This window comes from Myotis brandtii, unplaced genomic scaffold (genome assembly GCF_000412655.1).
Source record: "Myotis brandtii unplaced genomic scaffold, ASM41265v1 scaffold1204, whole genome shotgun sequence".
Lineage (NCBI taxonomy): Eukaryota > Metazoa > Chordata > Mammalia > Chiroptera > Vespertilionidae > Myotis > Myotis brandtii.
Window position 1 is genome coordinate 242,155 of NW_005354186.1, and position 14,274 is coordinate 256,428.

At 45.6% G+C, this 14,274-nt stretch overlaps 1 protein-coding gene across 1 annotated transcript in view; it reads right to left on the reverse strand.

The window, feature by feature from the left end:
• SPATA21 (spermatogenesis associated 21) overlaps positions 1-14,274 on the reverse strand; it is a 32,668-nt gene that overhangs the window by 2,367 nt on the left and 16,027 nt on the right. The window contains exons 6-10 of the mRNA XM_005858724.2: positions 11,747-11,884; positions 9,304-9,375; positions 9,100-9,211; positions 1,203-1,378; positions 168-345 (exon numbers count right to left, since the gene is read on the reverse strand). Coding sequence (XP_005858786.1) covers positions 168-345; positions 1,203-1,378; positions 9,100-9,211; positions 9,304-9,375; positions 11,747-11,884 — 676 coding nt within the window. The remainder of the gene's footprint in view (positions 1-167; positions 346-1,202; positions 1,379-9,099; positions 9,212-9,303; positions 9,376-11,746; positions 11,885-14,274) is intronic.

Below are 14,274 nucleotides of genomic sequence, written 5' to 3' on the forward strand. Positions count from 1 at the left end.
CTGAGCTCCCCCCCCCCCGCCCCGCCCCCTTCTCTTTTTTCCTCCCCGGAGCAACAGTCTCCCCGGCATCACTTCTTAGAAGGATGGATTCTTGGCTTAGGCCAAGGGCCTAGTAAGGAAGGAGGTGGATGGGCCTGGGCTGGGGCCCTTGCCCTTTGGGCACCCACCTGCTTCCTTGAGATCCTGACTGGAAGTAGAGGCTATGAAAATCAGTGCTCGGGTTGGTGGGGGTGCACTGGTCCAACATGTATTGGCCGCCCTGCTTCCGGCCTACCGTCTTCTTGTCCAGCCTCGGGCAGAGTGGGATACAGGGCACCTGGGCGTAGGGGCTCTGCAGGTTGACAGCTGGCGAGGGAGGAGGAGACAGGAGAGGGAGATGTTTCAGAATACACCCAGCCTTGGGAGGCAGGCGGACCCAGGTGAGATCCTGACTTTGCTACATTATGAGCTGGCTGAGTTTGGGCAAATTACCTCTCCAGGCCTCTATGTAGGCTGGAGATGATAGTGGTACCCACCTCACCGTGGATGATGAGGATTAAAGGGATAGTATGTGCAAAGCGTTCAGCTAAATGCTGAACACTGCATAAGGGCTAATAACAGCTGAAAAAAGCAGATGTCTTTTGTGATGGGTCCTGGCAAAGTCTGGTAGGCATACTTCAGACTCTGGAAAGCTCCTAGCCCATCACTTGGCACTCAGTAGAAATCTAATGGTACCTACCATTATGGGGAGGCCGCCTTGCCCAGTAAAAAGAGCACAGGTTTTGGAGTCAGAGCTGGGTATAAACTCCCCTTTCTGACATGTTGGGCTGTGGGGCCTTGGACAAGTTCCTTAAACTTACCCAGTTTCAGTTTTCTGTAAAATGGGGTAAATATGTGATTATGGGGATTAAGTTCTAACGCATCTGCCAAGGACCTAGCGCAGTGAGTGACTCCAGTGGGTGCTCAGTCGATGAGCTGGGAGCGCTGATCACCTGGCTCTTGGGACCAACCTGTGGTCAGGGCTGAGGCACTGGGAAGAGTCCATGTAGAAGGCCTGGTCAGCGGGCTGGAGATGGGGTAATGACTGTCAGCCCGTTGACTGACACAGTTAACCCAAAAGGGGGAAACCATGTCTGTCAGCCTGGTTCTGACTTCGTAGGGGCCCAGGGAACGAGGCGAGATGTGCAGGAGAGCAGAGCCCCCACCATGCCCAGGGCCCTCACCGTAGCTCTGCTGCTTCAGCCGGTTCAGGATCCTGAGGACCCTTCGTTCTGGGACTTCCAAGCCGTCTGCCTGCTGCAGGTTGCAGGGAAGCTTCTTCCGGGACCGCAGCCGGCCTATGGCCGATTCCATCTCTCGGGCCTTAGAGGTACCTTCCTTGAGCTTCTTCTGGTAATAGCTGGGGAGGCAGTGCCCACCCAGCTCAGCCTGGCCATGTTTAATTCACCCTCCTCTTCCCTCACTCTTCCTGGGGGCCTGTTCTGTCTGGCCAGCTCTGGAGCAGGAACACAGGCCCAGGAGTTGGAAGACCTGGGTTTTAGTCCCAGCTCTGCCATTTACTTCCTGTGACCATGGGCATGTCATTTCTCTGCTTTAAGCCTCAGTCACAGTCACCCCTGCGTAAAATGGGGGGTGATGGTTATCTTATCCCTGTCACTGCAAGTCACTTGACTTCTCTGAGCTTCAGGTGTCCCCTGGGTGAAAAGGATCAAAAAGTCCACATGTTATAGGGTTAAATGACTGCCCATCAAGCACTCAGCAAAGTGTGTGGTCCATGGGAAGAGCTTGGTAAATGTTACCCTTGATTTCTGTCACTGATATTTGTACTTAGATGTGCGAGTGTTTTATAAGTCAGCTGTGCAATTAACTCCTCATCTTCCAGATTTCAGCTTAAGGGCAATCTCTTCCAGAAAGTTCTCTCTCCTCCCGCCGACTAGCTAGGCTCCCACTGTGGGCCCCAATAACCTGTGCTTATTCCATTGTAACCTATAGCCTACTTTATTTTAACACATCACTCCTTGCGCCTTTTCTCCACTAGACTGCAGCACCATTCATTCATTCAGTAAATATTAATGGATTGTTTACTATGTAGTGACCACTCATCTAAGTACTTGGGAAAGAATGGTGCAGGGTATATTTATTTAGGGTCCCTGATCATAGTCCTTCGGCCCCACCTCTCACTGTAGCCATTGCCGCAGCAACCACTTCCACCAGGGCTTCCACCAGGTGTGCCCAAGCACAACCTGACATGATCTTGCCTCAGGCTTGAGCCCCTTGCTTCCTGCCCCAGAGCTTCTCTGATCCATGTGCAAACCAAAGTGCAGGGGAATTAAACACCTATAGGGGGCCGCATTTGACCAAAGGAGCCAACAGCTGAAGTATACAGGCTTCTCTCCCCTGACTGGTTCTGAGCCACCATTCATAGTCTCCTCAATAGCACATCCTGATATTGGCTTCTCCTCCTTTGCTGTTCATGTCCCTTCCCCATCCCATTCACTGGAATTACTTTCTAAGTCAACTACCTAGGCTCATAGCTAGTGGAAGAGTTAGACCATAAGTTAAAAAAACACACAATACCATGTCAGTAGTTACAGGTGCTCTAAGGGAAAGTCAAAGGTAGGTAGTGGGTTGTGATGAGGAGCTATTTTGCTCACAGTGGTCAGCAAAAGTCTTGGAGGTGGTGGCATCTGAGCAGAATAAGGGGGGGAGCTACCCAAATGGGTATCTAGAGGGAGTGGCATGTGAAAAGGCCAGGAGGTTGCAAAGAGCTTGGTGACCTCTAGGAATAGCAAGGAGGCAAGAGGGGCTAGAGACTGGTGTGTGAGGGGGAAGGGGAGATGTGGGCAGCAAGATGGTGAGGCCAGACAACCTGGGGCTTTGTAGGCAGTGGTGTTGGGAAACTCTTAGGACTTAAGCTGATGGTTCTGCTAGGGCCTCTGCCTATCCCTGGGGCCTGGAATTTTGGGGTTTATTGGGCTTCCCATAGGGAAAATAGAAAATGAATACCAGAGCCCTCACATGGATATTGGATCTAGATCTCTGTGTAAAACCGGGACCTAAAAAGGCAGTGCACCAAATAAAAGACGGACTAGAAAATAACTGCACCCCACAGAGACCAGTAGGACATGAGCAGTGTGTGCACAACTGTCACAATTTCAAAGGAAATTGCCTACTTCCCAACTCTTCTTTTCCCCCTCCCTGTGGGCTTGAATTCAGGTGTGTTGCTGGTAACTTAGCTTAGGATCAACCTAGGGAATGGTGGGAAGAAACTGGGTGCTTGGGGGGACCTTGTCTTCCTGCCTGCTTCCTCCAGACTGTCAATATAAGAGAGGAATAAACTATCTTGTTTGAACTATAGAACATTGGGTCTATTCCTTAACTAAGACACCTGGAATTCTATACCCAGCTAACCTATTAAGTAAGTTTGAGGGTAGAAAAACACTTTCGCAGATTGGCAAAATCTCAAAAATTTCACCTCCCACATATGCTTGCTCAAGAAGCTACTGAAGCCGAAGCCGGTTTGGCTCAGTGGATAGAGCGTCGGCCTGCGGACTGAAAGGTCCCAGGTTCGATTCCGGTCAAGGGCATGTACCTTGGTTGTGGGCACATTCCCGGTGGGGGATGTGCAGGAGGCAGCTGATCGATGTTTCTCTCTCATCGATGTTTCTAACTCTCTATCTACCTTCCTCTCTGTGAAAAATCAATCAAATATATTTAAAAAAAAAAAAGAAGCTACTGAAGAACACACATGCTTTCAAAATGAAGGCATGAACCAAAGAAAGAAAAGGAAGATGTACTTGCAGAAAATGGGATCTAACACAGGAGAGAGGCAAAGGTAAAGGAAGATAAAGGGAGATCCCACAACTGCCATAGGACAATTAGTTTAGATTGGATCTCTATAGCTTAAACGACAGAAATTTTGAGGGCCGACATACCTGTTGTTGAAGTACTATTGCCTTTATAACCCCAAAATGTTACTGGGCAAACATGCTCCCTTTTAGGAAAAAAAAGAGTAAGACATGCAGCAAACTGAATCCTAATTAGAGGGAAGGAAGAAAGGGTTCCTAGGATGACAGGCTCCCAAGCGGGCAGTTGTACAGCAGGCCTAAAAAGATATTAATCCTAAGCAAGAAGAATGGCATTATTTAGAACATGCCTCCATCCAAGAAAAAGGAATACTAGGAAGGTGCAGAAATTATCAGTGAATTAAAAAAACACAAAACAAGGCAATAACCCATTTTAGGAAATTTTAAAAAAAGGAAGTGAAATTGTAGTATATTAATAAAAAACCCCAAATACTTACTTAGTAAAAAATGATGCTATATTGGAATGGGGAGTGGGAAGCTGGTGGGATAATTATATTAGCTAAATCCTTACCATCATCGGAAGTCAATAGATAAAAGTCTAAAAATCTAACCAAAATATTGTAGTATATGCATATTACTTAAAAGTAAGGAGGGAGCCAATGCTTGCCTTTGGAAGAAAGACTTAAAGGAGTGGGGGGTATGATATATCAGTTGAGTACTAAGCAAAAGGAAGTTGGTATCGCCATACTAATATTTTAAAAACTAGGCCTTAAGACAAAATGCATTACTAGAGACTAAATTATATAAAATGTTCAATTCATCAGGGAATACAAAATTCTAGACATGAAATGTAAAGCAAAACCTGATATAACTACTAGGAGAAATAATTCCACCATCACAGAAGTGTTAATAAATAACTATTCCACTCTGCCATTGTAGCATCAAAGAATCCATAGATGATATGTAAATGAATGGCTGTGGCTGTGTTCTGATGAAAGTTTATAAAAATAGATCAGGCTGTATGTGTCCTGCAGCCCATAGTTTGCCAACCCTTGCCTACTGTAGACCTTCCCTGAGACTAAAATCCCAGGAGAAATAGCATTTGAAGTTGAGTCTTACCAAGCTAAAAAGCTTAGGAGAAATCTGGACTTTTCACAATTATGCCCTAATAAAGTAAAAAAAGCAAGCCTACACAAATTCATGATAATCAGCTGCCTACAAGAACAAAAATTAACACTTATTAAAGGAAGATAACAGAATCTAGTTTTTATTTTTATTTTTAAATATATTTTATTGATTTTTTACAGACAGGAAGGGAGAGAGATAGAGAGTTAGAAACATCGATGAGAGAGAAACATCGATCAGCTGCCTCCTGCACATCTCCTACTGGGGATGTGCCCGCAACCCAGGTACATGCCCTTGACCGGAATCGAACCTGGGACCTTTCAGTCCGAAGGCCGACGCTCCATCCACTGAGCCAAACCGGTTTCGGCAAGAATCTAGTTTTTAAACCATATCATTCAAAATGTCTAGGAAGTAAGAAATCACCAGACTGTAAAGAAACAGGAAAATGTGGCGCATAGTAAGGAGAAAAACAACTCATAAATAACAATCCTGAGATGGCCCAGATGTTGGATTTAGTAGAAAGCAGCATTAAAGGAGCTATTAAAAATATGTTCAGATAATTGAAGGAACGTGTGATCTTAATGAATGAAAAGACAAACAAACTATAAACATGAAACAAATGGAAATTCAAGAACAGAAAGTATAATAACTAAAATGAAAAAGTCATTGAATGAGCTTAAGAGCAGATTGGAGATAACGGAAAAAAGGAATTAGTAAACTTGAAGACAGATCAATAGAAATCCAATTTGAAGAAGAGAGGGCTGGGGGGAAGACAAATGAACAGAATTCTGTTCCTGGCCATGATGGAACAACTAGTACTGAACTTGTCCTAGTGCCATAAATAGATACATGAACAAAATATATGATGCTGTTGTCTGATACTGGACAACAGGCAGCACAAGAATGATCTGTGAGAGGAGAGAAGCCAATGAAGTGAGCCTTAGGATCTCCCTAGAATTTTTTCTGGAGGTACTTCCTAGACTGCAGGGCAGGAAGTAATATCCCAAGCAGAAGACAATTAGGTAAGGAGACAGACAGACCTAAGGAGTTTAGAAAGATGGAGGCCAACTTTAGTGTATCAGAATACCAAAGAGAGAGAAAGTTGCAAAATATGCATGGGGTACTCTAATGGGTGAACCATCCAATCAGATCCCTCCTTCTAAGACTTAACTACCGTCAAGAGAGCCAATCCATGCCTTGGCTTTCTCCCACCTTCATGTAATCTGTCCCCTCCTTAATTTCAAATGCATAAAAGAAGCTGCAAATTTGTCATTCTACAGAGCATTTGAGATCTTGCTCCCCGGCATATGTCATCAGTTTGGCTCAAATAAACTCATAAAAATTCTCTAGGTTTGGGTGTTTTTATGTCAACATAAGTGTACTAGAAATTGTATAAAAATTTCTGGAAATCTGATATGCCTTGGTATAATGTTATCAGTCATAATTACAGTTATCTTAAAATGCTGTATATCACAGACACAATCAATTCTCATCAGATCTTTAACCTGGCCATTTTAAGTCTTTCCTAATTCACAGTTATTGTTTTATTGATTCTTCTCTGAAAGCCTTTACAATTAACTAAAGGTAAAAATACTTCAAGGAAATGTATGCCGGACTCTGGTAAGTACTCTGGATTATAGGTCTCTGCTAAGTTTAAGATCATACCACTGAACTGGGTGAGAATCTTCAGAATTCTGATGAAAAAGGTGATGGATTCATAAAACTGCTAACTCCAGATAAGCAGAATAGAAATCAGTTACATGAGAATGACTGATGAGGACGATTATAATTTTATGACGTTTTTTGTTTGAAACATTGTTGGTTCCTTTTGCTTTTCAGATTTAAGAAATCCTTTTTCTCATTTAAGCTGCCTATAACTAATAACAATTTGGTAAATTATACCTTTGTAAACAAAATGAAAACAACTTTTTCTCCTTGCCTGATCCCTCTAGAACAGTGGCTGGCAAACTGCGGCTCGAGAGCCACATGCGGCTCTTTGGCCCCTTGAGTGTTGCTCTTCCACAAAATACGGACTTCTGCGCATGGGCCATGAAGTTTCAATCGCACTGTACGTGCACGCCCACATGTGGTATTTTGTGGAAGAGCCACACTGAAGGGGCCAAAGAGCTGCATGTGGCTCGCGAGGCGTGGTTTGCCAACCACGGCTAGACTAACACTATCCATAACAGTGCTAAGACTTGTCCTGATTCTGCTCTGTAATATGTGATATAACCTTGGTTTTCTCATTGATGTAAATATCTGATATGCAGGATGGTCTTAGGCGACCCCTGTGAAAGGGTCGTTCGACCGCCAAAGGGGTCGCGACCCACAGGTTGAGAACCGCTGCTCTAGAATTAAAAACTCTTTGGAATATTTTTATTTTCCTAAGTATTTTTATTTTCATATTAATATAGTTACATAAATTTAATAAGAATCTATTCTTCTTGTTATAGAACATATGAAAAATATTATTATCAAGGTTTTGACACTAATGTCATGTTTTTTGTTGTTAATCCTCACCCAAGGATATTTTTCCATTGACTTTTTTCAAGAGAGTGGAAAGAAGGGAGAGAGACAGAGAGAAACATCGATGTGAGAGAGAGACATTGATTGGTTGCCTCTCACACACGCCTTAACCAGGGCCAGGGATGGGATCAAGCCTACAACTGAGGTACGTATGTGCCCTTGTCGGGAATCAAACCCAGGATCCTTCAATCCACAGGCCAACACTTTATCCACTGAGCCAAACTGGCTAGGGTGGTAATGCCATATTTGAAAATGATAAACAGATCAGATATGACCAGGCAGTTTTAAAGAACTAAAGTTGACTTTATGGAGGCACTGCTTAGAAAGTACAGCTTAAAATACTTCCTGGTACCTGAATTTCAGAGTTCCTGGTCTTATAGGTCAGTAAAGGTCACTTCCTGGCAAGCTGAAAAATCTCAGGACACTTTTGGGGACCTTGAGAAAAGTGGAATTCACCCAAGTCTATATGTACTGCAGCCTACATCTGATAGCAAGATGATGATGATGATGATGATGATGATGATGATGAAGAATAAAGTATAGTACACCCTGGTTGGTGTAGCTCAATGTCTGTTAGAGCATTGCCAGCACACCAAAAGGTCTCGGGTTCAATTCCTGGTCAAGGGAACGTTACGCGAGTTGTACATTTGATCCCCAGCCCCGGTCAGGGCACATGTGGGAAGAAGCAACCAATGGATGCATCTCTTTTTCACATCAATGTTTCTCTCTCCCTTTCTCCCTTCTACTCTCTCTAAAAATCAGTAGAAAAAATATCCTCAGGTGAGGATTAACAACAACATCAAAAGTGTAGTTGACATATAATAATTAGTTTCAGGTGTACAACATAGTGGTTCAGTATTTATATTCCTTACGATGTGATCACCACAATCAGTCAAGTAACCATCTGTCACCATACAAAGTTATTATGCTAATATTGACTATTTTCCCTATGCTGTACATTTCATCCTGTGATTTTTTTTTTTAAATGGCTGGAGGTTTGGCCCGGCCAGTGTGGCTCAGCAGTTGAGCATTGACCTAGGAACCAAGAGGTCACTGGTGCAATTCCCAGTCAGGACACATACCCAGGTAACAGCAAAAATGAATGAAATATGTCAACATTTGGAAGGTACACAGTATTTTCCAAATGACTAGTGCATATTACAAAAGCATTCATGGGAAAAGACCCATTCAAACTACAAGGCTGACCAATAGATTTTTATTTACAAGAGTCCGAAAACTTCATTGTTCTGATTTCAGATTTCATATTGCAAGCAACCTTTAAGACACTACCATTTGTCAAATTTGGTGTAATCTCAAAGAAAAATATCCACATCGTTTGTGGCTATTAAATGAAAAGGCTATTAAAATATTCCTCTCCAATTACATATGTATGTGAGGCCAGATTTGTTCATATACTTCAAGTAAAACAACATATTGCAACAGATTGAATGCAGAAGTAGATACGAGAATCCAGCTCTCTTATGCCCGATGTTAAGAGATTTGCAATATTGTAAAAAAATGTCATTCTTCTTACGGACCTGTTTTGTTGTTTTGGAAAACAGTTATTTTTCATTAAAAAAAAAATAAATGAACAGGTGCCAAAACACTAGGTGCTATTTCTGTGTCCCCAGCCCTCCCCCTCCCCACAGCCAGCCCTACTCACTTGGTGATCTCTTCTAAGGCTGCCTCAGGTAAGGCCAGCATCTCCACCAGCAGGGACAGGATCTCAAAGAGCAGAGTGTGGGGGTTCGGGGGAGCCGTCAGGGCATTCTGTTCTGGGGACATGGGATGGTGGCTGCCATTACCATTTGCTCACCCCGGGTGCACCCCACCCCACCCACCTGTTCCCTGGTTCATCCCTGCTCACCCACGGAGCAGAAGAAGCGCTTGGTGTCTGTCATTACGGCCAAGAAATCTTTGAAGCCCACATGACCATCTCCTGTGGAGGCCGGAAGAAGACAGGGTGGGCACGGGCCTTCCGAGCGGCTCCAGGCATGGCAACCCGGGCATGATTATTAGTATTTACTCATTGAGTCTGATTATAAAAGTAACGTATAGGTGACCAGCTGGTGTGGCTCAGTGGTTGAGCGTTAATCCATGAACCAGGAGGTCACAGTTTGATTCCCAGTCAGGGCACATGCCTGGGTTGCAGGCTTGATTCCCAATAGGGGGTGTGCAGGAGGCAACCAACTAATCAATGTAATTCTCTCTCATCATTGATGTATCTATCTCTCTCCCTCTCCCTTCCTCTCTCTGAAATGAATAAAAACATTTTTTTAAGGTAATGTATAGTCAATGCAAAAAGCATGGTGCACCCAGGAGAGTAGAAGGCAAAAATTACAATCTCCTGAGTTACAAGCTCCCAGAACTTGAATCCTAGAGGCAGTAATCCGAGTTCATATCCCAGGTCCACCACTGACTATTCATGTGATCTTGGCAAAGTCTCTTAGCATCACTAAGCCTTAGTTTTCCCAACTAGAGGTGAGGATAACTATAATACCTATCTCATGGGAGATAAAATGAGGCAAAGGGCTTAGAACAGGCCATGCATATAATACATGCTCACTAAATGTCAGCAACTTATTTTTTAAATCATTGGTTATTTTTAAAAATATATATTTTTTATTGATTTCAGAGAGGAAGGGAGAAAGAGAAACATCAATGATGAAAGAGAATCATTGATCGGCTACCTCTTGCACCCCCCTCCCCCACCGGGGATCAAACCCACAACCCAGGCATGTGCCCTTGACCGGAAGCGAACCCTGGACCCTTCAGTCCGTAGGCCAGTGCTCTATCCACTGAGTCAAACCAGCTAGGGCATCAGCAACTATTATTATTACCATTTGATAGTCACTGCATGAGAATACATATGCACACATATTCCCACTTTGGCCTTCAGGGCCCCGCTAGACCTGTCTCCAACCTCCCCTAGTGCCCAGACCCTCCAGCACTAACCTGCTCTCCCACCAGGGGCCACATCCTTCCCAGGCTGCTTCCTCGTCCTAGAATTTTCTCCACCCCCTCCAGCTCCTTTACTTAATACTTTCCCTTGACCATCCTATCCTCAGAGAAGTCAGGTCTACCCAGGTCAGATCCCCTCAAACACTCTCCTAAAAACCCCCATACTTCAACCACACACTCGGAAGATCTGGAATGTAATGGAGGTTCTTTCTGGGAGGCAGGAACTGGGCCTGTTGTGTTCAGCACTGTGTCTTCTGGGCTTAAGACACGTAGGTCTTAGCAACTGTTCTCTGAACTACCTGACGAATGAATGAATAATCTCCACGCCTTAAAGGCCCCCTCTGGGGGTGCTCAATACCTATTCCCATGTCACAGATGAGGCCTGATGCACAGAGAAAAGAAGCCTGTTGCCAAGGGTCACATAGGGGCCGAGCTGGGGTCAATTCCTGGCTTGAGCGTGAAGATTTGCATTTGTGCAGTGATGGAGGAAGCTGTGGTCAGAAGCCCAGGCCCTCCACAGCCCACTGCTCCCCACGTCCTGCGTCTAGCCAATCAAACCATGTGTAACACTAGCAGCTAATGCCTTCTGGACACAGTCTCTGTACCAGGTGTCTGCTCAATGCTTTGCCTGGATTATCTCATTAAATCTTTCCAGCACAGATGGGTATCACCATCAGCTCCATTGTACAGATGGGGAAACTGAGGCTTGGTGAACTTCATTGACTCATCCAAGATCATCCAGTTGGTAAAATGAGTGAACAAATCACAGGGGAATATCCGATGAAGCACACACAAGGGCCCAAAAGGAAGGGATCTCAGAGGTCACCGTACATCTTGGGGTGAGGAGGTAGGTCTTGGTCATCTCAGTCACCAGAACCTGGCACTGAGCAGGTAGGCGCTCAGGGAGTATTACCTTTCAGGTCCAGTGCAAAATGAAAAGGCAGAAAATATTATTAAGAATTTCTAGACTGGCCCTGGCTGGGTAGCTCAGTTGGTTAGAGCATTGTCATTATTAAGAATTTCTAGACTGGCCCTGGCGGGGTAGCTCAGTTGGTTAGAGCATTGTCCCCAATACACCAAGGCTGTAGGTTCCATCCCTGGTCAGGGCACATACAAGAATCCACCAATAAGTGCATACTTAAGTGGAACAACAAATTGATGTTTCTCTCTCTCTCTCAAATCAATAAATAAAAATTTAAATAAAATTCTAGACTGTGACAGCAGTGCATTAAACCAGGGGCAGGGCCTTTCACACCAGAGTCCTGTGCCACTAACTGGACTGCACAGGTCTCCCAGGGCCCGTGGGACTGGCCCTGCCTGGGACTTGGAAGGAAGCCCCCGTCACTCACCATCAATGTCAGCACTCATCAGGGCATCCTCCACCTGGGCCGGCGTCAGGGAGATGCCCACAAGGAGCAGGACGTTCTGCAGGCTGCGTGCGTCCACCACGCCAGGGCCATTGAAGATCTCAAAGTAACTGTGGAAGGCTGGGCCGGAGTGGGGTGACGTGAGGGGGGAAATTTCTGTTTCCACCATTCCTCCCCTCCCCTCCAGCCACCCTCTTGCCCAGTGTCCTCTACTAGCATGGCCAGGTGGCGGGACAAAGGATCTGAAAGAGTGAAAGTGGAGGGGTGTGGTCCCATCGACTTACTCCACTCTATACAAGGTCAGGCCAAGGGCTCAGCTGGTGTGGCAAAAGCTAAGCTAATTAGCGACCTTCGCTTTGCACCAGGAGCACCGTCTGTGTGCCAGGCACCGTGCTACGCTCTCTACAGCCAGGTTCGCATTTAACTCTCACAATAGCCTTGTAAGAGTAGAATGCCTTTAACCAGTCCTTTAACCTTTAACCTTTAACCTTTAACCAATGCCTTTAACCTTTTGTGAGGTTGGGGAAACTGAGGTGACCCAACAAGTCTTTCTGACTTGGGTGCTCTGTGGGCCTTTATGTGCATAGACATGGCTTCTAGGCTTCGGTTGTCTGGACCCGAGCACAGGACCAGGAAGGATGCCGAGAAAGCCCCAGAGCAGTGCCAACTGGTACAAAAGCCGTGTCCTTCCTGGTCAGAGCATGTGTGGTGTCTGGTTTCTTAGCTCACAGCAAAATGCGGGTTAGAATCAACAGACCTAGTCCGAAGACTGGCTCTGAATTACTGTCGTGGGCCGAATTGTGTCCCCTAACCTCAAATTCCCATGCTGAAGCCTTAACGCCCAGTACCTTAGGATCCAATCTAACTGGTGTCCTTATAAGAAGAGGAAATTTGGACACAAAGAGACACCAGGCATGTGCTCACACATACGGGAGACCATGTGAGGACACAGGGAGAAGGCAAGCCAAGCAAAGAGGCCTCGGGACACACCAAACATATCAACATCATGATCTCAGACTCCTGGCCGCCAGAGCTGGCCTGCCCTTCTCTGAGCCTCGGTTTTCTTCTCTGTAAGATGGACATAACAGCGCGCCCTCCAAGAGCGGCTGGCACATAATGGACTCTGTAAGTCTGTAAGCCTCTGACACAGAAGTAACACGGGGGGAGGAGATGGGGCTAGGCCAGGGGTGGGCAAACTTTTTGACTCGAGGGCCACAATGGGTTCTTAAACTGGACCGGAGGGCCGGAACAAAAGCATGGATGGAGTGTTTGTGTGAACTAATATAAATTCAAAGTAAACACCATTACATAAAAGGGTACGATCTTTTTTTTTTTTTTTTTTAGTTTTATTCATTTCCGAACCGTGGGCCGTAGTTTGCCCACGGCTGGGCTAGGGTTTGGGCGATGGTGACGTGCTGTGAGCAGCCACATTGAAAAGGGAAAAAAAACAGAACAACTCTCTAAAGCAAATCCCATCGTCCAAAATGCAGGGCAGTTTGGAGCATCAGAGCAGCATAGCCAGCTCTTTCCTCGCCAGGTCGGGTCAAGGGTGGTGCTGGGAACCTTGGGTCTCTAAGCCAAAAAGGCATGCTGCCCATGAACTCTACTGGAGGAGGTGGGGCAGCGGGTCCTGTACTTAGGAAAGCCCAGCCAACAATGGCTTAGAGCAGTGGTTCTCAACCTTCCTAATGCCGCGACCCTTTAATACAGTTCCTCATGTTGTGGTGACCCCCAACCATAAAATTATTTTCGTTGCTACTTCATAACTGTAATGTTGCTACTGTTATGAATCGTCATGTAAATATCTGATATGCAGGATGTATTTTCATTGTTACAAATTGAACAGAATTAAAGCAGTGATTAATCACAAAAACAATATGTAATTATACATGTTTTCCGATGGTCTTAGGCGACCCCTGTGAAAGGGTCGTTCGACCCCCAAAGGGGTCGCGACCCACAGGTTGAGAACCGCTGGCTTAGAGGGTCTTAATGCAGGAAGGTGTGAACTTCAAGGAGGGGGTCATAGGGAGCCAGCAAGCGCATTCAAGAAAGGCAGAGGAACGGGCCGCTCTGGCCAGAGGGTCCCAGGCTTTGGGAGGAGTGAAGGGTCTGGGGGGGGACGCACACTCACTCTTTTAGGGCCAGGCTGATGAGGCCATCTCTGGAGCCCACAGAAAGCAGTGCTCCCTCCCCCTGCAGCTCAGTAGGTGGGGTTACAGGGCCCAGCCCAAGAGCACAGCACGTCGCCCAGGGTGTGTGTTCAGAACTTGTACATTTTGGGCAGTCCCACCAACAACGCAGAGCAGGGTAACGATTAAAAAACCAGCTCTGGGCAGTTGACCTCCCCAAACCAGTTTTAAGTAGAGAAGCCGTATAGCCTCAGAGGCCAACCCCAAAACACTGCCACCCAGAGGCCAGGCTGAAGAGAAGAACCGAAAGACCTTCACTACTGCAAATTTTTTTTTCTTTTTTCGCCTTTTAACTAAGAAACCAATTTTTTTTCTTCTTTT